The 25,343-nt window shown below is 33.5% G+C and overlaps 1 protein-coding gene across 1 annotated transcript; it reads left to right on the forward strand.

The window, feature by feature from the left end:
- Positions 1-16,489: 16,489 nt before the first annotated feature.
- LOC147398413 (putative serine/threonine-protein kinase At1g54610) lies at positions 16,490-25,199 on the forward strand. Its single transcript, XM_086447599.1, has 7 exons — positions 16,490-17,096; positions 17,210-17,494; positions 19,322-19,639; positions 20,220-20,447; positions 23,998-24,098; positions 24,186-24,309; positions 24,628-25,199. Exons 1-7 carry the CDS (start codon positions 16,773-16,775, stop codon positions 24,994-24,996), a joined length of 1,749 nt encoding a protein of 582 aa, XP_086303725.1. The 5' UTR covers positions 16,490-16,772; the 3' UTR covers positions 24,997-25,199.
- The last annotated feature ends 144 nt before the right edge of the window (positions 25,200-25,343 follow it).

Here is a 25,343-nt window from a genome sequence, read left to right on the forward strand (position 1 = left end):
TACCTCCCTTTCCTTTGTAGGATCTCTGTTATTGTCGTTCTACCCTAATTGACAAGCTACTTCTCCAAAGACTAAGGGGCTGTTACTTCGCGCTTATTTTCAGTACTTAATGCTGAAAATAAACAATTCAGAACTTATTGACAAATCAGCATGTTTTTCACCTCATATTTTCAGCACTTAAGGCTGAAAAATAAGTGAAAAAAATTAAGTGAAATTGGGTCACTTAATTTTTTCGCTGAAGTGGTAAGCGCTGGTCTTTTTTGGTACGGACAAGTATGCCCTTATATTTAAAAGGATATTACCTCTCATGTCTCCATATCTTTCACGTGTAATTATATAAGCACTCCACAAATAAGGACAACCCACATCATAGCCAAATTGATGTCTTATATGGGTTAAATTTTTTGGAATGAGTTGATTTTTGGTGAGGATGATCTCTTTATGATGAGGAGATCATCCTCACCAAAAATCAGCTCATCGCGAAACTTATAATCCCAAGTTTAAGAATTGTAAATTGTTCATTTTTTATGAAAATCAATTTTGATGGGGTTAGAAGTTTCGAAATGAGCTGATTTTTGGTGAGGATGATCTCTAGGCCATATAAATCATCGGCTTATTAAAAAAAAATTAATCCATGTAAGACAAAAAAAATTGGTTATGATGTGGGTTGCCCTTATTAATTCGTGGGGCTGTTTTATAATTGCCCATCTTTTATTTCCCTTGAAAATTATTCACCCAAAATTTAGTTCTTTCATCTTTTAAATTAGACAATGGGCTGTCCCAACTGCTACTACAAGAGTTAAAATTTAAAATTGGATGAGAAGATTGCATGTGTTGTATGAACAAATTTAAAATTAGATGAGAAAGTTATTTTTTATGATTTAAAAGGGTAATATAGTCATTTTATCAATTTTCAATAGTAATTAACAAACAATATTCTGTGATTACAATACTTAATTTGAATTAGTACAGACAACATTCTCAACACTTAAATTCTGTGTTTGTATAATTTTAACAATTATAATCTTTCATTACTTATTTGTTCAGTTTAACAAATGACTCTCAAGACTTTAGGAGTTAATGGATAGTAATTGAAAACAAGGTAGAAAATACATAAAAGTAGATTGAATAGCAATTGTAAGGGACAATCATAGATTTTTTAGCCCTCAAATTAACCTAGCACAGCCAACTCGAAGAAATTATACTATACAAGCAGCTACATCGGCTAAAAACATATGGACTTCCTCCTCTCAATTGAATGTTGTGGGAGCAGATCTTCATTAAGGCACCCTTTTCAACTCATTGGTCCTAACGACTCGTTGTAATATTTTATCTTCTTGTCATTTTGACATGCTATCTAAGATTGCTACCTTGGCAGTGGGAATATTTAATGGAGGGAGCCACAAGCCTTGTGAAAGTTTTTGCGAAGCTTACATTGAACATGAGTCCAATGTAAATGATGGTCGATAATCAGGGCTTTCGACAATTGGAGTTCAATGGAAGAAATAAAAACCTAGAATCAATACTCTTAACAAGGGGGTACTTACCAACTCTCTCCCATGGTCAACACGTAAGCCATCACATGGACATTCCTGGTTCAACCTAGAGTTGGATTCGGGCGATCTCGAAGGAGGTCATCCTTAATTCTCATGGACACTTGCACATACCTCAAGCCCTCTACATAGTTTGCATAAGTGCGTGCCACAAAAGCATCGTATATAGCACTCAAGGCTTTTGCTAGTTGGACCATCATTAGTGTACAAGACACCCTATCCCTAGAGAATTGTGATAAAAACCCTTTCCACTCACATGTAGGAAGTAAAGGCTGGTTTATGTGTTGGAGTCAGTTAAACGAATCATGTTCTTTCATTCAATTATGTCAAGAACCATGCATTCTGTTACTAATATTAAAAGCAATCTCTTATGTTAAATACATCTGGATTGTTTGGTATAAGGAGAGATCTAACTACTATCCTGGTTTCAGTGTTTATTACCACTATTTAAAGTTGACTCCATATCTTGTCATGAAATCAAAGAGATTGGGTGCTAAGGATTTTTGGCTCTTTACAAAGAGGAGGGTTTGTTGCTATAGTTGGGAATCTCTCAGTTAGAACCAACTTGGATCTCCCTAGACATAGATCATATCAGGTGAATATGAAAATTTTCATATGGTTGTATTTTGCTTTTTTTTTTTTCTCTTTATCTTTATTCTATTTTTCACATCTCAAATACAAAAGTTATTTAATGTGCATTCCCAAAATAAAGCATTTGTAGGAATAATTTTCTCTCTTTTTAAATTTTCAAACAATAAAAATTGGATCCAATTAATTACAGATCTTCCTGTACAAATTATATTTCATCACTTAAAAAATCTTCTTGGCACTCAAAAATATATATAAATCCTTTGGAATTTCCAAATCTCTTCATTCCTTGAGACCGATGATAAGAAAAACAAAAATAACTGAGAATGAAACTCAAAGTGAAAAAAGTCTATATTCGACGGCACAAGGCCATCGAATTTCATAAAATTGACGAATCAAGAAGTCAAGTTTTTCATTGTCAAATCTGTTTTTTTTTTTTTTTTTGATGGACTGAAGCCATCAAATCAATGGAGGAGGGGAGATATTCAATAGCTCTAAGCCATTGAATCTAGAGAACATAAAAAAAATTCAATGATCCCAATTTCTAAAATTCATGGGCCTTGGCCAATTGAATTTTCTAATTTTTAGTAGTGAAATAAAATGCAATCACACAAAAATACAAAGATTTTACATAATTCACTCAAGATTAAAGTGCGTCCACAGATCACACTGATTCCACTGTGGAGAGAAGACTCAGACTTAGAGATTATATCATTTCACCGAAAAGAGAAATATATATCCTAGAAAAACATAGCTAAGATTGTACATAAGCTTGATCGGCTCATGCTGTGTTAAATGATGAATAGTATTCATTACCGATCAGTACCATCAAGCTTCACAAACCATAACAATTGCACATCAAAAAAAGGGAGAGAGATTAAAGTCGACTTTATCTAGTGGGGATCATAACATAGTAAAAAAAAAAAAAAAATTATGGTTGACATGTAATCAAAGACTTGTGATCTGCAAGTAATTGATCCCTAAAATTTCCTGTTTAAAATAAAAAAAATGAAAATTTCAAAAATTCCATACAAGACATATATTTTCAATGTGAAAAATGACAATGCATAGCCCTAACCAAATTCTAATTTTGATAAATTAAAGCAACCCATTTAGAATCCAACATAATATCAAATATCAATAACAATACGGACTTAAATACAATTAAAAAACTAGAAGAAATGTAGAAATAGAAATACAAAAACATAACAAAAGCTTAAGAGCAGTGAATGACTTTAATTCTTCTTTTGGGTTGACACACCACAAACAGCATCATAGCTAAGATGAGTGCCACTGCCAGCCCAAAAAATGAGAAAGACGATTCATCATCTAACTCTGTGCAACAAATCTTTCCCATCTCTCCTTCTGTCTCAACTCTGACAATCCCTCCTTGATTCTTCTAAAGAGAGAAGTTTTTTCAGACTTTGAGATAGAGAAAGAGGTTTCAAGGCTACTTGGCTACATCCACATTGATACAAACCATACGAATTACACGTGGCCACGTCATCCATGAGAGTTTGTTTGTTGCTCTTTACTTTTTTTTTTGTTTTTAGTACCACTGGCTGGCTGGTGTGATGTGACTTTGCTGTCGGTTGTTTCTAATTGAAATTAAAAATAATAATAAAAACTGCTATTGTCATCTCAACTTTTACTTATTACACCCTAATACACGACAAACCCAACCGTTGCATTTTTGTTAAAATAAACTCCTTTACAAAATATGTTTCCACCAAACCTCATTTTATCAAATTTGTTATCAACCAAACCTCTGAGTGGGGATCCACGACATAAAATACCTTAGAGTGAATTCTAAGTGCATCCATTTGTTGTATCTAATAACATGATCTGATATCACAAGTTATAAATTTTTCTTTTTAAAAATTCAAAATAAATTAATTTTCATTGTTGAATTTGAATTTTAAATTTAAGAGTTCGATAGTCTTTCTTTTTAAAAACTTTTTGAATTTTAAATTAATTTTTTTTCTTTTTTTTTTTGAATTTTTCAATGAAATCTATAAGTCTATGTTGTTGGATTGCTAATTTGATTATTCATGTGGACCCAACGATCCTTGATAAGGTTTGAAATATTACTAAGTTAGTCATGGTAGTGTGATTCATAAAGTAAGGTTTGCTCAAGTAACAAACTTGATAAAGTAAGGAAGTCTCATTGAAAATCTCTTATTTCTTAAATTATTTATCACACCCCCTAATTAAAAATAAAAATGTACATTCAAATATTACAAAATTTTGGTTTTAAGTTATTACCTCAACATTACAAAGCATAATAACAAATTAAAACAATTTTTTTAGCATTAGACCAGTATAAAATCTTAAATCTAGCAAATAGAAATTTAAACAAAGAAAATAGAGAGAGTTTCTATTAGCGCTCCAACTTTTACTTATTCTCAACCATTGATTTATTTTTACTTTTATTTTTAATTTTAATTAGGGTAAGTAAAAGTCCGTGTGCCAATAGCAACTCTAAAAAATTATTATCATTTTTGAAGGTAATAATTGCTAAAGATTCCTTAATGTTTTAGATTATCTTTTTTTTCCTTCTTTTATATAAAGGTGGAATCCGCATCATCATCATTTATTGAAAAAAGGATGCTTGATGGTGAAATGATACCAAACTAGCTTGTATTATCTAGGGGTGCAACTTGATCCGGTTCAAATCAATAAGGTTCCAGGTTAAGAAAATGGAGAACCGATCAATTTGGTTCAGTTCTCAATTCAAGACTTTATTGAATCGAACCAAACCAAGAACCAGGCCCTCATGTAATAAATAGATAAATATATTAATTTTTTATAAATTATTTTAGGATTTTGGACATAGATCAATGATTTATTTTTTTATGGAAAAATTTATGACTTCTTTTATGGATAAGTTAATGATTTATTATATGAAATCTTTTGTTTATTATATATTTATTGTTTTCAATTAAAAATATGTAACGAGCATGTTTATCTAATATTGACAATCCATGGAATCGAACCAAACCAAACCAACCTTAGATTGGTTTGGCTCTATTGGCATCTCAGTTGAATCGACCTATGCCGATTTAGTTCCAATTTGGCCACAAAGCTGAACAAAGTTGCACCCCTAGTATTATAAATAATGTTTTGGATCCACTGAGGTGCTTTCATGGACCCACATAAAGAACTTGATTTATGATTATAGTCGTTAGGTTTGTTCATATCTACTTGAATCATGAAGTCTCCTTAACTAAGCTATGGTTTATCTATTAAGTTTTCTTGTAAAGATCATATTGGATAAATCAATTATGATTTGTACTCATGGAGAGCAACCACATAAAAGATTAGTTTATCATCTTCATCATTTTCGAAGTCTTATCTCAATGAATGAATGAATCATGTTCGTGCATTCTATTTTGTCGAGAAGTATGCCTTCTATTATTGAAAATTGTGCATTCTATTTTGTCGAGAAGTACACTTTCTATTATTGAAAATTTGTTCGTATCCACATTCATTATCTTGATCTACCTTCTTTTGGACCTTCTTCTTGTTTTTTTGTAAAATCCCCCATTTTCATTTACTTTTGAAGAAAAAAAAAATCTTGTTCTTTTAGAACCTTCAACTTGTATATTCCTTACGTCTCCCCCCCTCTCCCTTTTCAAGTTGAAAAAAGCTAAATCATTTAAATCAAATTGTTTCTTTTTATCAAATTTCCATATGATTACTCATCTTGAAATGAACTATTTTTTTAATACGGATGATTAACATAGTGGTCATAAATCACTACATGCATATTAGGTTATTGGGAGTAGGAAATGAGTGTAGATTTAAGATAACCATTGTAAACACCCCAATTTGAACAGCCCCCTATTCGAAAGGGCTAAAAAACAATAGATTTTCAATAAAACTTATTAACGGGCTTAAAAGGCCCAATTCATCAAAACATGATATTTTGATCAATTCGAAGATTCCTGAGACCCCAAAAAAATTCAATGAACTTAGAATGAGACTTGAGATACCCACCACCTTCCCTACTTTTCATCGCTTCACCAGTGAAATCAAATTACCTCAAGTTCGCTTAAAGCCCACGAACCCTTAACTCACAAAAAATTCATTTCTCACTTTATCCAACAACCTAAACCTAATTTCATATTACCCAAACCACAAAAATCACCAACCATTAAGTCTTATCCTAAAATAAATTTTACCTAATCTCAAATAACCTACAACACTTAAAAAATTCAAGCCCAATACACTAAAGCCCACAAACCATTATCCATATCAAATCCACATCCACACTCATAACCCTAACCCATAAACCATTATCCATATCAACCTATCACCCTTTAATCACCAAATGAGACACATGTCATCACCCAACTCACCTCCCTCATCCCTCATCACCTTTCTTTAACAAACCATCTATTCATATCACCTCTCTCTAAAAATCATCTCAACCCATACCCTTCCCTAACCTACCCACATCATTATCTCTAAAAAATTATCTACCCCCATCTCAATCTATACCCTTCTCTAACCTACCCTCATCATTACTTATAAATCCATCTCTACAAATCAAACCCACACCCTCTTCTCCAATCAAACACCTCTTTCCTCAAATCAACTCATTTAATCATCTCACCTCCCCATCCCCTTTTGACACATGTTATCATCCCCTTAATCCTCTCAAAATTTAATCAATCAACTCTTTACACAACCCATTCTCCTAATCTAAACATCACTTTCCTTCAATGTACCTAATACTCAATTAACAAATCACTCCCTTACACTCCCATTCTTTTAAACTAAACACACATCATCTCACCTCACAAAATATTCCACCCAAATAGATTAGGTAGGATCTAAACTATTTGGATAAAAAATTATCCATTTATCCTCATTACACAACTACCCTCATCCCAACTCTAAATTTCGTACCCCCTCACCTTCAAATCCCATGTCATTCTCTACTTTTTCATTATTTCACCCAACTATACCCTTAAAATAACCTCTAAACACCTGTAAATACCCCCCTCACCTTTCAAAATGAGTAGTAAGTCTTAGGTTAAAGAATCTTTTCTTAACTCCCTTTTACTTCATTATCAAATTCTCATAATAATCTTCTAAAAATATACTCTCATATTTCACTAACGACTCAAAAAATAAGATATATAAGAAGAAGAAAGAAGGAAAGAAAGAAGACCTTTAAAGCTTCAAGGTGGGTCAAAGGATCACATATCCCCCCTTTTCTCTACCATCTCCATATCCCTTTTTTATTATTCCCTTCATTTTTTTATTTTTTTTATTTTAGAAAGCCTCTAAGGTGTGATGTTCTCCCTCCCCTATTTTCGGTAGATCGGATTTTAGTTCAGTTGAAAATATAGGGGTTGTAACCACTTTCAAAATAAAATTGTTTTAATCATTAAAATTGTTTTGAGGCAACTGGTATTCTGGTCCTTCTCAACCCATGAGAATAGATCCCTAACCATTAGTCAACACTCTTCAAAAACATGTTGTTTTAAGGCTAAACTTCTATATGGGTCATCTTCTTCGATGAGATGTTTCTTATATTCTAAGTCGATAATAAATCCCTACTTAGGGTACAAATCATCAACATGAGGCACTTTTATTTTATTTATGTTTGCATCCAAAATGATCAAGTCCTTTGAGGTTACCACACTTGGTGGGAAAAAGAGTGTCTAACACCTTCCCTTTTATCCAATCGAGTTGTTTACCCCGATCTTAGGTTGATTGGTACCTTATCTAAACGAGAGTCACTAAATGACAAAAATGACACTTTTCTAAAAATGTATATCAGGTGATCATTCACACCATTTTGCAAATATAAATGGTGGCAACTCAAAACCTTAGTAGAAGTGATATTTGAAAATCCAAGAATCACGCATCTACAACTATAATGTAATCTCCATGTATTTTTCTTTCAATCATGAATACTTCAAGATCACCCATAGACGATCAACTTTGTTGTAATTAAGCAGTTGTCTTCTTCGTTTTAGGGCATTGGTGTGATATCTGTCGAAGATGCTCCTTAAGTAAAAAAAAATTACTCTAGCTTCGAAAATAATTGAAAGATATCACAACCCTTTTATGTGTTTTCCCTCATCCCTTGTAACTTCGTCTCTCTCTCTCTCTCTCTCTCTCTCTCTATATATATATATATATAGGGTCCCTATCCGTGGCCAACAGTTTGGCAAACATTTTGGCAAACACTTTTTCAAAACATGGGTTAGAGGTCTTGGAATGGGCTGATTTTTGGTGAGGATGATCTCTACGGTGAGGAGATCATCCTCACCAAAAATCAGCTTATTCCAAAACTTCTAGCCCCATTTTACAAGTTGAAAAATCGTGAACCGTCCATTTTTTGTAAACCATTTTTGATGAGGTTAGAAGTTTTGGAATGAGCTGATTTTTGGTGAGGATGATCTCCTCACCGTAGAGATCATCCTCACCAAAAATCAGCCCATTCCAAGACCTCTAACCCATGTTTTGAAAATGTGTTTGCCAAAATGTTTGCCAAACTGTTGGCCATGGATCGCTACCCATATATATATATATATATATATATGTAGTTTCTTTCTTGTGCATTTTTCCTTGATCATTCTCACGATCTTATGGATTTATTTGCGATTAGTTATGTTCCTAGATTGTTTTCTCATACATTTGAAATACTTTAATTAATGTCCCTTTTACTTGTTTAGCTTAGAGGAGTTAGTCCAATAGACGGGCTTGGATATGTCCTAAGGTACCACATTTCCTGCTTCAATGAGGAATTTATAATTGGGTTTGGTTATACCCGTGCGTTTAAGAATCTTGAGACCGATATGTGTATATTATAAATTAGTTGCATGTTTTTGTCTATACAATGATTATTTTTTTCTTTATTTAACTAAATATGCACATTCAACACTTCCCCTCACTTATAAGGGTCGAAAGAATTGAACCTATGACCTATAAGAACTTAGCACTCTGATACCTTGTTAACCAATCAATTACTCCAAAATACCGATCTATTAGAGACGAGGAGAACTATGAATATAAGAGGGTCATGGGACTTAACTGGGGTATGACACGCCTGAGAGTGGAGGAGATGACCCTAGAACCTAGATAGTAATCTCATTCACTGATTTCTTTTTTCTTTTTGAATCCACAACATATATATGAAGACCCCACTAAAAATTATGAAAACTAACTTGGGCAAGCACATTGACATGCCTACTTATTTAGAGAAGATATTATAAAATGGGGTAGCACGCTATTGTCGATGATGGATAGACTCTATATGGGTTGGACCATCTATTTAACTTGGAACTTTTTAGATGGGCCACAACTGAAAAAACAAATATGTACAAGATTCATATCCAAAAGTATCTTTACTATTATAATGGGAATCTTTACTATTATAATGACAGAAGGGAGAGTAGAGGGTTGTTGACACCAAAATTTTCTTTCAAAAATGTCCCCACAATACAGTTAAACTTGATAATTTTTGACGTCTTTTGAGCCAAAATAAATAGAATTGCAAATGCACAACTCTCATAACTATGACAGTTAATTTGTTGAAATTATAAAATATTTTTTGAATCTTCAATATTATAATGAGATAAAAGTAATTATCATAAAAATGTCTTTGAAATATATTACATTATAAACTATGATATAAAATTAGATTATCCATTTAAAATAATTTTAATACATAAATCATAATTTTGACAACACATGTTAGTTTGCACATGCCAGCAACTAGTATAGTGTAAAAGCAAATAGCAGGGTAGGGTATAAAATGGATGTGTGTGTGTGTGTGTGTTATGGTAATCAATGGGCTGGACCCAAGCTTGACTTTATATAACTTTTTTAATTGGCCCGGTCCAGCCATTCAACTCAAAAGCCTCAAATTCAAGCCCAATGGGTCCCAGCATTGACAACCTTATAATGTGTGATAGTCTATAAGTTTGACAACAGGAAGGGAACATAATGGGCATCTCTGACAATCATACTCTGTTCAGATATCACATGGTCAACAGTCAAAGTTTTCTAGACACATATTTCACAGAAAGACTTGTGATTCTTACACGTCCACCATTATTTAGGTTGACTCACTACATTTGTTTAAATGAGATATGTTTTCCCATTACAGAAGAGAGTAGATGAAGTTTTCTTTATATAATAAAGTATATTTATATTAATTTATAGTATTTAAATTAATTTATAGATGGGTGATTTAGTGAATATTGGAGATCCCCAGTGTTTTCAAACTAAGGACATACCCCTTGATCTCGGTCTTCTCTAATAGACTAATTTATAATGACCTAAATGCCATAATCTTTAATTTACGATAAAGAATCCATGATTTTTCTTCCAAAATCAGTTTTCAATCACTTAAGTAAATTTTTTTTTTATAAATTTTTTTATCTACTTATTCAATCTTAAGATTCTATCTACTTCAACCTCCAAACCTCAAGAACAAAGGAAGATAATTGAAGGAATAAAAGATGATGGAATCTTTGGTAGAAAAATTAAGGGATTTTCTACGAGGATTAACATGGGGTTAATATATTAAAAATAATATATCATAAATGATTTAGATATATCCCTCCACTTTTTTTATCCCCGTGTTTTCAAACTGATGACATGCCCTATACTATCTTTCAAAAAAAGATATGCCCCTACCCTAACCTTGGTCCTTTCTAATATTCTAATGAAAACTAACCTAAAAATTCAATCTCAACCAGAAATCGAGAAACTTGGATGTTTCTTTCATAAAAGAGTCATTTTTTAATTCTTCAATCTTTATTATAAATTATTTTTAATCTATTATTTTCAACCTCGTCTTATCGTCGAAAATCCTTGATTTTTTTTTTTCACTCAAATCATCTTCTACTTCAAAAATTCTATCTTGTTCTTAAGCTTTGAACTGGATAGATCTATATCTATAAAGTTAAAGAGGATAGTAAATTTTGTTTGAGGGTTGAGATATGGGCTTTTAGGTCATTTTCCTCAATCTATCATAGAGAATCGAAATCTAGGGGGGGCATTTCATCAGTTTCAAAATAGGGGGTATCTCACATAATCACCAAAATAAGAGGGGGGCATAACTAAGTCACCCAAAATAGAATTGTGTGTTGTAGTTCCCCAACTTAGTCCAAGTTTTAAATGATTCTATAGATTGAGTCCTGTTGAAGGTAGTCACATCAGGTCAAATTATTTAATTAACCTTACGACCTTACCTACTCTACTACCGATCCATAGGCCCATGGATCGTTGGATCCTAAAAATCCTCGAGATCTATGACATTTCAATATTCAACATTTTTAACTTAGGTACTACGTTTGCTTAAGAAAAGAATTAGGATCAAGAGTCTTCCACTAAATAAAGAAAGTGCGATTAGTCCAAATAAGAACAATGCGTGGTTTGGTTGAATCCCCAACTTGCAAAGTAAAGTCGTAAAACAATAACGAACTTGGTTTACTTTAGATAATTTTACAAGGAGATGCTCAAAAGATCATCAATTTTTTTATGAGGTATGAAGAAGGGTAGCTTAAATGGACTTGCCACACAACAAGATATATTGTGGAGATTTTTTTTTTTTTTTTTGTTTATAAAGATAATAATAATAAGAGCCGTGCTGGGGTGACACAAAATTTACTGTGATTCTCACAATTTTGACGTGGACATGCATACATAATCGTAGATAATTTTTACTCATATCGCGAGAAAACACAACTATGGCTATGTGCACATCCCACGTCAGACTTGTGAGAATCGTAATAAATACCCTGTGTCATTTCAACATTTTCCTAATAATAATAATAACACAACGTCGGACTCCAGTGACTCGTAAGAAAATACACGTGTAAACATGAAATCCAACATTTGGGATTTACATGTATCTTGGTAACATGAGTGTCGAGGATATTTATTTCGATGATGAATCTCAACCATTGGATTTTATGTTTATGCGGTTTGAAATTTTTTTATTTTTTTCCATGAGTCTTTCTTCATGAGTCAAGGGTATAATAATAATAACTTATTTGTTAGTATTGGAATACTTGTCAACTACTATGGACCGGCACTCAGGGTCTAGGTCATTGGATGGTACTCGTTTTTACAAATAAATTAGAGAATGGATTATATATATTTCATTATTTATTTGATGCTACCATTAATTTTCAGTTACTCTTTTTTTTTTTTTTTGTGTCAAATTGTTGTACAATTTGTAATTGTTAAAATACATAAAATATAATTGCCTTGTCGCTCTCATATGAATAGAGCCAATGTTCTCAACATAAGGTCAAATTTGAATATGTTCTTGGCCTATAGGATTAGTACCTTTCCAATTTTACTAATAACTTTTAAAATTATAATATCATTTTCAACACCAAAACATGCAGACAACTTATTTGTCATAAGGATGATTGAAACATATAATAAAACCTAAACACACCAACAAACATAAGATCGAAATCGAAGCCATTGACTTTTTTGAGGGGTGAAGGCGAACTTTCATCACGCGTCTATGGTATAGTCACACAAACTTTACCACCTCACCAAGATGGCACCTTCAACCATTGACTCGTAAAATGATTGCTCAATTTATTTTCAAAAAGCTTTGGTCATCCCTCCCCTAGTTGGAGCTTTCCACCGAGTGAGTCTTCTTGTGCACCATTGGTCAATACTCTCGCAATTTATTTGATTGATATCTTTTTCCTCCATTAGATTGCACTCATTTTCTTAATCCAATGTTTACTAGGTCAACCATCTAAGGGTTCGTGAGATTGCCTAGATCATACCTCAGAAACTAGATGTCTTGAATTTGAGTCTCCCCTTAGGGTTCACCCTCAAGATTCATTCCAAATTAACCTAGTATGCATGGGGGAGAGGATTGCACAAGCTTGAAGGATTAGTCAGTGTGTTCTAAGAGGCTCGGATACCTTGGTTCAAAAAAAAAAAATGTTTTCTAGTTTAGGTCTCATCATAATATGGTAGTATCAGATGCTCAAGATATATATTTAATTTTTTCTTTAGTGACTTAGATTTGAATCAGATTTCAATGACTCCTAGAAAATGATTCATAAAAACACACGATCTCAATTGTGTAAACACAAAACCCAATGATTGGGACTTGATCTCAAGATAGGGAATAAACTTTGAAGTGTCCATCTTACTTCAAAATTTTGGTAGAACCCTCTCCTTCAAATGACATGTGGTGTCTACAAGTAGGTATCTCAATAATAACAAAAATTAGGGGGCATGTAGTAAAAACAAAAAGCCACGTGTTATGATATCAGGAGGGATCCTCCAAATTTTTGAAGCGGTCTGGTCGCTTCAAAGTTGGACTCTTAGGATAGGGTTTTATTAACATGTGCCCCAAGGACACACATTAAGGTACATTAAATAAATCTTGGAAATTTAATTTCCTATTAAAAATGTTCTCAAAAAATGTTTTTCTTACCAAAAATACCCTCAAATGTTTATTTCCAATGTGTATTTAATGAACTTTAACTAGTGTCCTAAGGGCACATGCTTTTATTTTTATTTTTATGCATAAGCTAGACTTGAACCTATGACCTCAAAGTTGTTTGCTATGTGTCAAACCAACTAAGCTATGGGTCTAAGCCCCAAAAGGCACATGTTAACAAAACCCTTACCATGAGTATCATCGAGATATATATTATAGGAATACAGATAAATCTCGACAATTTCAATTTTGTGTCATGTATCTTTTTTCTTATTAGAGTGGCACTAAGCTGACCCTTTAGATATTCCCCTCACATTTTTGGTTATTTAGAGTTTCGAGGCATTTAAATTAATTTTTAATAGTCAATAAGAGTAAATTGAGGTCAAGGGGCACCTCATCTATTTAAAAACTTTCGAATATCTCAAATATTCACCAAAACGTGGAGGGTTACGTCCCTTGTTAGTAATTTGGAATACGGAAAAACATTTTATATTTGAAAAAATCGAGTTCTATTTGATTTTGGATTGTAAAAAATTGATAAAAAATTCGAAATAGAAAATATGCAACATATGCTTTATAAGTGTATTATTCGTCTCATTTCAAAAATTCAAAACCCAAAAAATTGGTAATATGATAGGGATGTTAATAGTGATGGTGATGGTGAAGGTGATGATATAGTGGTGATAGTAATAATGATGGTGATGGCGATGGTGAAGGTGATGATATAGTGGTGATAGTAATAATGATGGTAGTTATAATGAGGGTATTGAGGTTATTGTTCCATTAGTTTGTAAAAGTAGACAAAAGTCAAGTGATAAATCATTTGTTTGAAAAATTAAGGTGTTATCTCAAATAAATGTAAAAGGGTATGTCATTATTTTTTTTAATGATGAAAGAAACATTTGTCATGTAAAAAGGTAGATTCCTCCAAAATTTTGAAGCATGATTATTTCAAAATTGAACTTTTGTTATATGTTACAACTTACAAGTTTACATTTTAAACTTTACAACATACAACAAGTTACCATAGTATTTTTTTCAACCAAGATTTATAAAATTCGTTAAAAAAACGTGTCTTATTCTTTTTTAACTTAAAATATGTAAATTATTTAGAATAATTCAATAATCCAGATAATAATACTTTCATTAAAAAAATGAAAAATTTGCCATGATTTCTCACGATTGAATATCTTAATTGTTCGAACTAATCATTTTCATCCAAAAAATTGGATTTTTGACATCTCAATGGAGTTTCAGAGACTCCATTCCGTCAAAAAGAATTTAAGAAGGAATAAGAAGCCATTTTCAAGTATTTTTTCTAATATTTTGAAGATGTATGTAAAAAAGTAGGGTTTTGTTTTAATATTTTTTTCCTAGTTTTAGATGAAAATTGATCAAGAATGGTTATTTTGGGTTGAAATCATTTAAACAAGTCGTTATCTTAAGTTTTTAGTTGATCTTTACATGTATTTTAGTCGAAAATTAAAATTGGGTGAGTCTTACCAGTGTCAAATTCATCACTTTTTATTTAAAATGTGGTGAACATGATAGTAAATAAAAAAATTGGTGAGTTCACCAATAATGAGGGACCATTAAGAATTAAAAAAATTTACTAAATATCATATCAAACTACCGTGCAAAAGTTTATGACTGCAACCTGAGAGGATCAACCTAGGCTCAACCCAAGCTATAGAATCCTCAACTCGAGCTCAACTCAAACCAACCATCAGGTTAGAACTTATTAACCCAAACTCAACTCAAGATTGAGCTTATAAAATCGGGTTGAGCTCAGGTTAGGGCTTATTGAGTAAACTTAATTTCATTTTGATCAATACATAAATTTTATTTTATATCTTAAACAACAAATACAATATAAAAAATAGAATTACTAGTAAATAAATTTGCACATAACTTCTAAATCCATAAATTTGTATGTCATAAATTTGTTTCCCTTAGTTTTACAACTATATTTAGGAAGAAAAAACATTTTTTTTAAATAAATCAAAATATTTATATGTAAATATATAATATCCGGTTCGGATCCGGATATGGTTCAAATATGAGTATGTCCATATTTATACCCTAATTTTTTTATTCGATTCATATCCGGATCCGACTCGGATCCTAATAGCTAAAATCATATCTAAACGGTTTTACTTTTATCAAGTCCATATCTGGTTCTGATCAAAGTAATTGATTCGGGTCGGTTGGGTTGGATAATGTCAAATCATTTAAAGTTATTTTAAATAAAATTACTAAAATATGGTCAAATGGTGATTTGAACTCAAGACCTCTTTATTTTAACGAGAAATCTTGACTATTATACCCAACTATTGGTAGTTGATTAAAGATAATTTGAAAAATAAAAAGAATATAACTTACAAAGTAATATATCATTCGGATCTTGATGGATATATAAATGAATTCGTATCTAACCTGGATCTGACTCAGATTAAGCAACATCAACCTATATTTGAACCATATTTTAATTCAGATATACTTGACGAGACCAAACTCGCTAAATTTAAATTTGATACACTCATATTTCGAATAAAATCCATCCCATTTTAAGTCTTTGTTGCTCGGAGTCTCAATCCGAATTCAATTCGGGTTGAGATTTCCTAGCCCAAGTTCAACTCACTTTCCATATAAGCCAACCCAGGCTTGCCCATCAATCGGGTTGAGTTCGGATTAGCCCGCTTAAGTTGCAGCTCGAAAACTTAGGGACTATATAAAAATAAATCCTTCCCACCAAGTCTTTTAAGTAATTTTCCTAAACAAAAGGGAAGTACAAATAACAGGGGCAATTATGTTATTTATGGAAAAATAATGTCTTGTTTGTCTTTGTCTACTCAAATAGAAATTGTCAGGAGATCGATCGAATATAAACTTCTCCAAGCAAGCTCTCTCTCTCTCTCGTTCGCGGGGTTTTAAAGCTTCTTTAACCCAAGTCCAAATTCCGTTAGTTAACGTCGTCTCTCCGTACACTCATTCCAACTTCCAAAAAACCAGAAACATAAAACGGCAGTTTCAAACTCTTTACGGCCGTCAAATTCAAGAACAGCATTAGCGGTTTTCTCACTGATTCTTCACCGCAATATAGCTCTTAACATGAATCTGAACTTTACTACGATGTGGTGGCACTCGGAAAACCACTTTTGGTGATCTGAAGTAGAGGAATGGGTTGTCTACTCTGCAAGTCAGTAACAGAAGGTAACGAGCGATCGGTTGGAATTTCAGATCGTCACGGAAAGGTTGAAGAACCGTTAGATGCCGTTAATGTGGGTATAAACGGTGTTAGGGTTAGAAAGGAGCGAGGAGAGAGGGAAAGAAAGAAAACTCGCCGGAGAGAAGATTTTCCGGTGACGGTTCATCGGAAATCTGACTTGAGTCAGTCACTGACAACTAAGCTCAGGTGGCCGGATTGGCTCTGTGAGGTCGCCGGTGATGCTATCAATGATTGGACCCCTCGAAGAGCCAACACGTTTGAGAAGCTCGACAAGGTAATCTGAAGCCCTAATTTGAAGATCTGAATTCATGTTCGTTCTTGATTGAAAAGTTATGATTTAAAAAAAAAAGTTTTAAAATTAAAATTAAAATTTTGATTTTTTGTTAGATTGGACAAGGGACTTACAGCAATGTGTACAAAGCTAGAGATCTAATTACGGGAAAGATCGTAGCTTTGAAGAAGGTTCGATTTGATAATTTGGAGGCAGAGAGTGTGAAATTTATGGCACGAGAGATTCTTATTTTGAAGAGACTTGATCATCAAAATGTCATTAAATTGGAAGGTTTGGTTACTTCAAGAATGTCTTGTAGTCTCTATTTGATTTTCGAATACATGGAGCACGATCTTGCTGGACTTGCTGCTCAACAAGGGACCAAATTCTCCGAGCCACAGGTCCTTCTTCAATGTCTCTCTATTTCAAGTTAGATTTTTAGAATCTTCATTCAGCCAATTTTGCTTATTTAACGGTTTTGTTCTTAAAAAGTTATGATTTGTGAGCTAACATATGTGCTGTTATTTTGTTTTTTTTGTGTTTTTTTTATGTTCTTGCAAGAGTTGAGCACTTTAGAGTTTAGACTGTTGGGGCAAATTTAGTTTCAGGGTTCTATTAATTTTGATGTTGGTTTAATTTCCATTAATTTATTAAAAATTTAGAGAGAGATGAAGCAAAATAATATCTGGTTGCTGTCGCTGATCCTAAATAGTTTGCATAAGGCATGGGAGTTGCTTCTGATGATGAGTCAGCGAAAATTTACGTATGGAAGCCACTGGTTGATCAATATTAGAGTAATTAAGTATGATGCATTATAATAATGTGTCTTGTGACACACTATGATCTTCACGTGAAGATTATGTCACTATAATAAAGATTAGGTTAGATTAGATTAACTTATCTCCTATTAGTTAGAGTTTACCTCTAATAGTCCATTCATCAGCTACATAAAATAAATAAAATCAAGGATCCTTGAAAAGATTCTCAGTAAACTTATAATCTTTCTTATCACACTTATTAGTGTCCTAGAGAATTTGATAGAAGAATGGGAATTTTTTCGTTATTCTGTATAATTTACCGAACATGTTTCAAAGATTGGTTCTTTGGAGTTTTAGTTCTAGTTTTGAAGAAGTCCTAGGCAAAATTTCCAGCATCTCAAGTTTTAATTATACAAAACTAATGCTGAAACTGAGATTTAGAACGTTGATTGTACAGAGACAGGATGAAGGATATCATGAAGAGAGAACAATGTGAAGCTGATTATCTGTGTTGAGTGTATATTTTCCTCCACTCTCGGGTGTGTCATACCCCACTTAAATCCCGTGACCCTCTTATATTCAGTCCCCCCCCGTCCCCCCCGCTGCTTCCAACAGATCGGTCTTTTGGAGTAGTTGGTTGGTTAACATGGTATCAGAGTGTTAGGTTCGTATAGGTCACGGGTTCGATTCTTTCCATCCTTATGGGTGAGCGGGAGTGTTGAGCGTATATTTTCCTCAACTCTCGGGTGTGTCATACCCCAGTTAAGCCCCGTGACCCTCTTATATTCATAATTCTCCCCCTCCAATAGATCTTTCTTTTGGAGTAGTTGGTTGGTTAACAATTTGAATTGAAGATCATGGCTCAAATCTCTAAACAATGAAAGGAAGACAAAAAAATAATTAGAAACTAATGATATTCCTTATTTACAACTATGACTTTCCTGACTATTTGCAAGGCTGTCAGCTGCTGAGTTTCTTCTTTTTGTACATGAGAAATCTGATCCACTTCTAGAGGAAAGAGAAATCATATAGCAACATGAGTTAGTGGTCAATGGGGTTAATTGGGTCAATTTACTGTCTTGGATGGGTAAGCATGGCAGTGGCTTTTTTAGTTTGAGATCTAATATTGGATTATAGTTAGTCACTTGTTAATGCTGGGACATTAGTTGCACATAATGCAGCCAAATTTGAAATTTGCATTGTGAACTGAAATTCTGTTTCTCGTTTCCGCATGAAAATATGAATTATCTTGAACCACTTCAAACCTATCACTATCGTGGGAAAGATCACGAGACAAACTTACATGTTGTGAACAAAATGATTTTGTCTCATTCTAGAAGGCCCATGCGAGGCTACCAGTTTATATTTGATTATTGTATCTATTTAATACCCTGTAATGTGAATCGTATGTTTCTACCAATTTAATTTTATATGATTTGATTTTTACCTTGAACATTTCTCCCATACCAGGTCAAATGCTACATGAAGCAATTACTATCTGGGATCGAGTATTGTCACAATCAAGGTGTCTTGCATCGTGATATCAAGGGTTCAAATCTTCTTATTGACAATGAAGGAATTCTTAAAATAGCTGATTTCGGATTGGCTACTTTTTATGATCCTGATAACAGGCAACCAATGACAAGTCGGGTTGTGACACTTTGGTATCGTCCACCGGAGCTTCTTTTAGGGGCCACTTATTATGGTGTTGGCGTTGACCTTTGGAGTGCAGGTTGTATTTTGGCAGAGTTGCTTGCTGGAAAGCCTATAATGCCTGGACGAACAGAAGTATACCCCTCTTCTAGCTTTAGTTCACATTACTTTCTTATGTTTCTTAAAGGTCAATTAGTCTTATAATGCAGGTCTCCCTTTTGTAATCCACGGTCCACGTGTTCATCAATCTGGGCAGCCAAATAAATAGGCCTCCTCTTGAATTTAATGTTGCATGAAAAAAAATTGATTGAATAGGAAATTGCAGCCACTCAATTAAATTATAACAGGAAGAAGTTGTCAGGACTTCGTTGACTTTTCCAAAGTAGGTCACTGTTCAAGTGGCTGAGGATTAGGAGAAAATTTTGTGAAATATCTATTGGAGAGGGGAACTATGAATATAGGAGGATCACGGGGCTTAACTAGGGTATGACAAACCCGAGAGTGGAGGAAAATATACACTCAACAAGATATGCCCTGTTAAAACACTTCATATACAAGTTTTTAACTAATGTAGGGATCTAGATTCTGGACTTCTGTTTTGGAGCTCAATTTCAACTCATTGTTGACATGAACTAGAGAAGTCCGCTTTTATCAGTTTGGAATCTTAAAATTATCATTACCGTGTCTTCTAACACAATAGAATCGTCATGTGTAGGTGGAACAGCTGCACAAGATTTTTAAGTTATGTGGGTCCCCATCAGAGGAATATTGGAAAAAGTCAAAGCTGCCGCATGCAACTATTTTTAAGCCGCAGCAACCGTACAAGCGTTGTTTAGCAGAAAATTTTACAGATTTCCCACCTTCTTCACTACCTTTGGTCGAAACTCTTCTTTCGATAGACCCAGATGAACGAGGCACTGCCACTGCTGCTCTCAAAAGTGAGGTAAGTGTTCGAGTATAAAATCCCATATTTTAGTTTGCAAGTAGTGTTAAATTGTTAATATTTCGTATTGTTTCCTTTACTTACCATTTCATATGCATGGTGGTTCTGATGTTTGTTTTCATTTTTAACTGCATTCCCTGATATTTGACTGCCTGGTTCGAGTTGGTTTCATAATTTACTTGCTTTTGCCACTTTTTGGCTTTTAGTTTGTAACAGTAAGTGTTTTCTGTTCGTGAAGGGCTCAGAATCTTCATTATTAGGGATTAATTGTATATCTGCCGGATCTGCATGTAAGCCAACTACAATAAAAATAAAAATAAATAAATAAAAATATATATATATATATATATATATATATATATATATATATATATATATATATATCCCATTATCTTATAGTTGCATTAAAGTCGTGCTTAATGCTTAACGAAAAATTTCAGATTGCTGATTCAATATGTTAGGCTGTTGCCTTGAAAGCTTGAAACTAATTTGAAAACCTTAAGACTGTCTAGATCCCAATGTATTGAGGCTTGAAAATTGGGTGAAGTAATCTCAATGCATGTCATGCTATTACCACTAGTAACTATGTAATAGAATCAGTTGTAGAAGCCAGATTCTTCTTCTTTGAGCTTACTCTACTTTCTGCCTTACAACCCCAATATTTAGAGCTTTGTAATCTGACTTCATTTCTTGAAGAATTTATTTTACTGTTCCATTAGTCTTTGAATTGGCACTCTTCTGTTCCCAATTCATACATGAATCTGCATCACCCAATGGTCCTAGAACCTCCATGGCAACAGTGTTTTGGGTATTGTTCCATGTTCATTTGGTAAGCCATTCTCATACATTTTATAGTAGAAACATGTTTCAAAAGCCAGAAAAAATAAAATTGGAAGAACAACCGAAATATCATCATCATTGTTGTCCAAAGAATTTCTTTGTGCAAAGCCACATCTTCTGTTGTTGAAATTGTGCTTATAGTCACTTTCACTACCTTAGTCCATATTCATTTGTGTCTACCTCTAGCTCTTTTACAACTTCAACTTGCACATTCCTTCTATCTAGGGCTGTAACTGGCCTCTGTTGGACCCAAACAATCTCAATCAACTCTCTCTTAGTTTATCGCCTACTGGAGCTACTCATACATTTTCACAATTGGGCTCACTTTTAATTTTATCTTAGTCTTTCCACTCATCCATCTCATCATCCTCATGTCTTCCATGCGGCAATTGAAACATTATAAAAGTGATTTAATAAGCATGAGTTTTATGTAAATATATTATGCTTAGAGATACAGCTTCAACCTCAATGAATTATGTTCAATATTTTAGGATTTTACCTTAGTTTTAGATACTGCTGTTTATATATTACTGGGAAATTGTGCTCAATGGACATCTTGATCTGATATTTTGCATTGTATTTCCTGAGAAATTGTAAAGGGAAACAGCTTCAACTATCAAAATAATTTACCAAAAATGTTTAGAGCTGTTATCGGGACACACTCCCAAAGAGTGCCCTACCTGCTTCTGAAACAATTTAATGTAATGGCCTTAACCATTTAGACTCCTCATCATACTCCAAGTGACTTAAAGAGGCAGGGGCAGAACTACATAGGGACAAGGGTGCCATGGCCCCCCCAAAATTTTCAAAAAATATTTTTTATATACTTAACACCGTTTCACAGACAAAGGCTGAAGCAGCTTAACTAGGTGTAGGTGGTGTGTGGCCCTATATACAAAATAGTTGGATAAAATACTCTTCCACACTTGCAGGCTGAGCTACATGTGTGGCCCCCACAAAACATTTTTAGAGATTACCGGATAGACCTATCTGTTGCAATTTATCAAGTTTGTTACTAAACCAACCTTAACTTATAAATACCTACTAACCTGACTAAGTTAGTAAGATTTCTAATCTTATTAAGGGTTGTTGGCCCACATGGATTGTCATATTTGCAATCCAACACCACATGCTTCTAAATTTCAGTGGAAACTCAAATTCAGAAAAGTAGAATAAAAAAAAAAAAGATCTCTTTTAATCTTGATCCATGATGAAATTCATAGGTTGAAAACCCTACCCGACCGTTTGAAAAAATTTGGAGCCAAAAAAATGGAGTAGTTGTACATGTCTTCCATTTTGGAGTTTGAAAACTTGAAATTTCAAAATAGAAGAGGCTTTGAAAGAATGCGTTGGAGATCCCTCTAGTGGATTCTGCACTCCAAAACGATAGTTGAAGGAAATGGAAGAGGTTTTGAAAGACATGTAGCAGTTGCTCTAAGTGGTAAGGAAACTGTCCTTACTAACATAGTAATGAAAGTGTTTTTCTAAACAAATCTTAGAGTGAGACCCACATCTTTTAAAAAGATTAAATACCTATAATACCCTCAATTTTTTAATTAAATACTTATTATATCCCGGCCATGTTTTCATAAAGAATACATTAAACTAAGGGGTAATATAGGTACTTAAACATTTACCAAGACGTGGGTCCCTTTCTTAAGGTTTGACGAGTAACAAATCTAATAAAGTAGGTAGTTTTTTTTAATAAAAATTCGTAAATCTCTCATATTTTTATATAGACAAAGACTTTCCTTACTAACTTAGTAAGATTTAAGGCTGATTCGACACAAATGGATTACCAACTTGGCATTCCAACCCCACATCCCTCTAGATTTCAGTAAGAAACTCAATTCCAAAAAAATAAAATTCAAAAGAATATTTATTACGGAGCTTGATCCAAGGTTTAAAAATGGACGACTACCTTACTCCCAAATTTAAAATTAAAATTTAATGGTGAAAAATAAATTTTTTTTAAAGTTTTTATAAAGCTCATAAATTTTTTTCCTCTACATCTTGTGGCATTGGATCATATTTTAGGATGCCACAGTTGAAATCTTACTAAATTAATTGGTAGGGCTATACTTAATCTTTTGCATATAAAATATTGGGAAAGAAAAATACTTTCATTGTTTGACTATGCTGTTGTAGGCTTCAACAAATCTTAATTTTAAAATTTATCGAGTTGAGATGGCTTTATTCGGAAATTTTGAGGGTTTTTTCAGAATAAATGTTATTTTTGTCGAAATGGAATAAGCCTAATTGTTAGGGTTTATATTCAGTTTGTCTTATCCACTTCTTCACTCCGAGAGTTTGAGTTGCAAGGAGCCAATAAATCATTCTTTCTCCATTTTTTTAAAAAGATTTTTCTTCTAAATCCTATTATTTTCTATAGAAATTGATCTTCTAAAATCCACTCATTATTTATAATTTTCCAATTTCATCCTCATAGAATTAGTTTGGCCCCTGCAATTGAAATTCTCTGGGTCCACCCCTGCTTAGAGGTCAGTTATGAGATACATTTTTTTATGTGTTGCCAACTAATAATTGAATACGGTCTTCAAAGGGTTATATTACAGCGACACTACTTGCTTCCTAGTTTTCTTTCTTTTGGAGAAGTCTTCAAGCATTTCCCCTGAAAACTGTTTGGGGAAACAAAACAATTCTGTTTATGAAATGTATTTATCTAATTGTACCGGATTTCTGGGTGTAGTTCTTCACCACGGAGCCTTACGCTTGTGAGCCGTCAAGCTTACCTACATATCCTCCAAGTAAGGAAATGGATGTGAAATTGAGGGATGAAGAAGCTAGAAGGTGTGCTTTTTTGTTTCCACCATTTTTCCAATTCTCCGTTGGTAATGCTCAACGTAAAACAAAATGTATTTCTTATGCTCTCCATAGGCAAAGAGCCCTGAATGGGAAGGGAAATGTAGGTGATGGCACAAAGAGAGTCCGAGTCCGTGATCGTGGCGGTCGGGTGATTCCAGCACCAGAAGCAAATGCCGAGCTCCAAGTGAACTTAGATGTACACTCGATGAACTATTTCCTATTATTTATTAAGGGCACATGGTCATCTTTCTGTCCAGTAACATTGTTCATAGCTGCTTTAGAAGACTAGTATACACTTACATGAAGGCCGTAAATTATAGTCTAGAATTTTTTTTCTTGATGCCTAACGTGTAACTAAGAGAGATTCTATTGCCACCCCAAATTTTGGCTAATGCCACCCCAATTCATATGTAAATCACCAAAGAATTAGCACACATGTTGGGGTGGTGTTAGCAAAAGATGTGGCAATAAGAATATCTCGTAACTAATTTATTGTTATTTTTTTCCCCTCCAGCGACGGAGACTAATAACGCAAGCAAATGCAAAGAGCAAGAGCCAGAAGTTCCCACCACCCCATCAGGATGGAGCGGTTGGGTTTTCATTGGAGACATCACATAGAGGTCCCGTTTCGTTTGCTGGACCCGACATTTCAATTTACGAACCGAAGTCACTTGGTGCCTCATTTTTAGGATCCTTGAGAAATCCTGGTGTGGTGGCTGCCGGTGGACATCCTAAAAGGAGTAAAGTCAACAAAGAAACACAACCCCAAATTTCTTCATCTCAAACATTTTTATCCGCCCAATCAAACCATCCTCCGCATGGTGTTACAAGGGATCTGAGAGTTAAGGGTAAAGAATCTGTTTCTGAGGTTTTTGATGGCTGAGAAGTGAAGGAAGTGTTAGAATTTTTTGGTTTTTATTAGGTTTAGTTGATTTTGATTTTTCTTATTCAAATGTTAAATATCATCGGTATAAGTGTCTACTTTATATAATACAGAGAATGGAAACCATAAGATTAAGATGTGTACAGACAGAGATTTTAGAAAAAGTTGTTAATTGGCAATAACATAAAGCTGTTTTTCTTCTACCATCTATCTCATCTCATCAAGAATGCCTTAACTTTGTTTTTATTTATTTATTTTGGAATGATTTAGGATACAAAACCCCTCAACTGAACTATTGTTAAACACTAGAAACTTTCATCATCTCCATGAGTACTGCTTGCGTTGGA

This window comes from Akebia trifoliata, chromosome 7 (genome assembly GCF_017979445.1).
Source record: "Akebia trifoliata isolate Shusen 1 chromosome 7, ASM1797944v1, whole genome shotgun sequence".
Taxonomy (NCBI): domain Eukaryota; kingdom Viridiplantae; phylum Streptophyta; class Magnoliopsida; order Ranunculales; family Lardizabalaceae; genus Akebia; species Akebia trifoliata.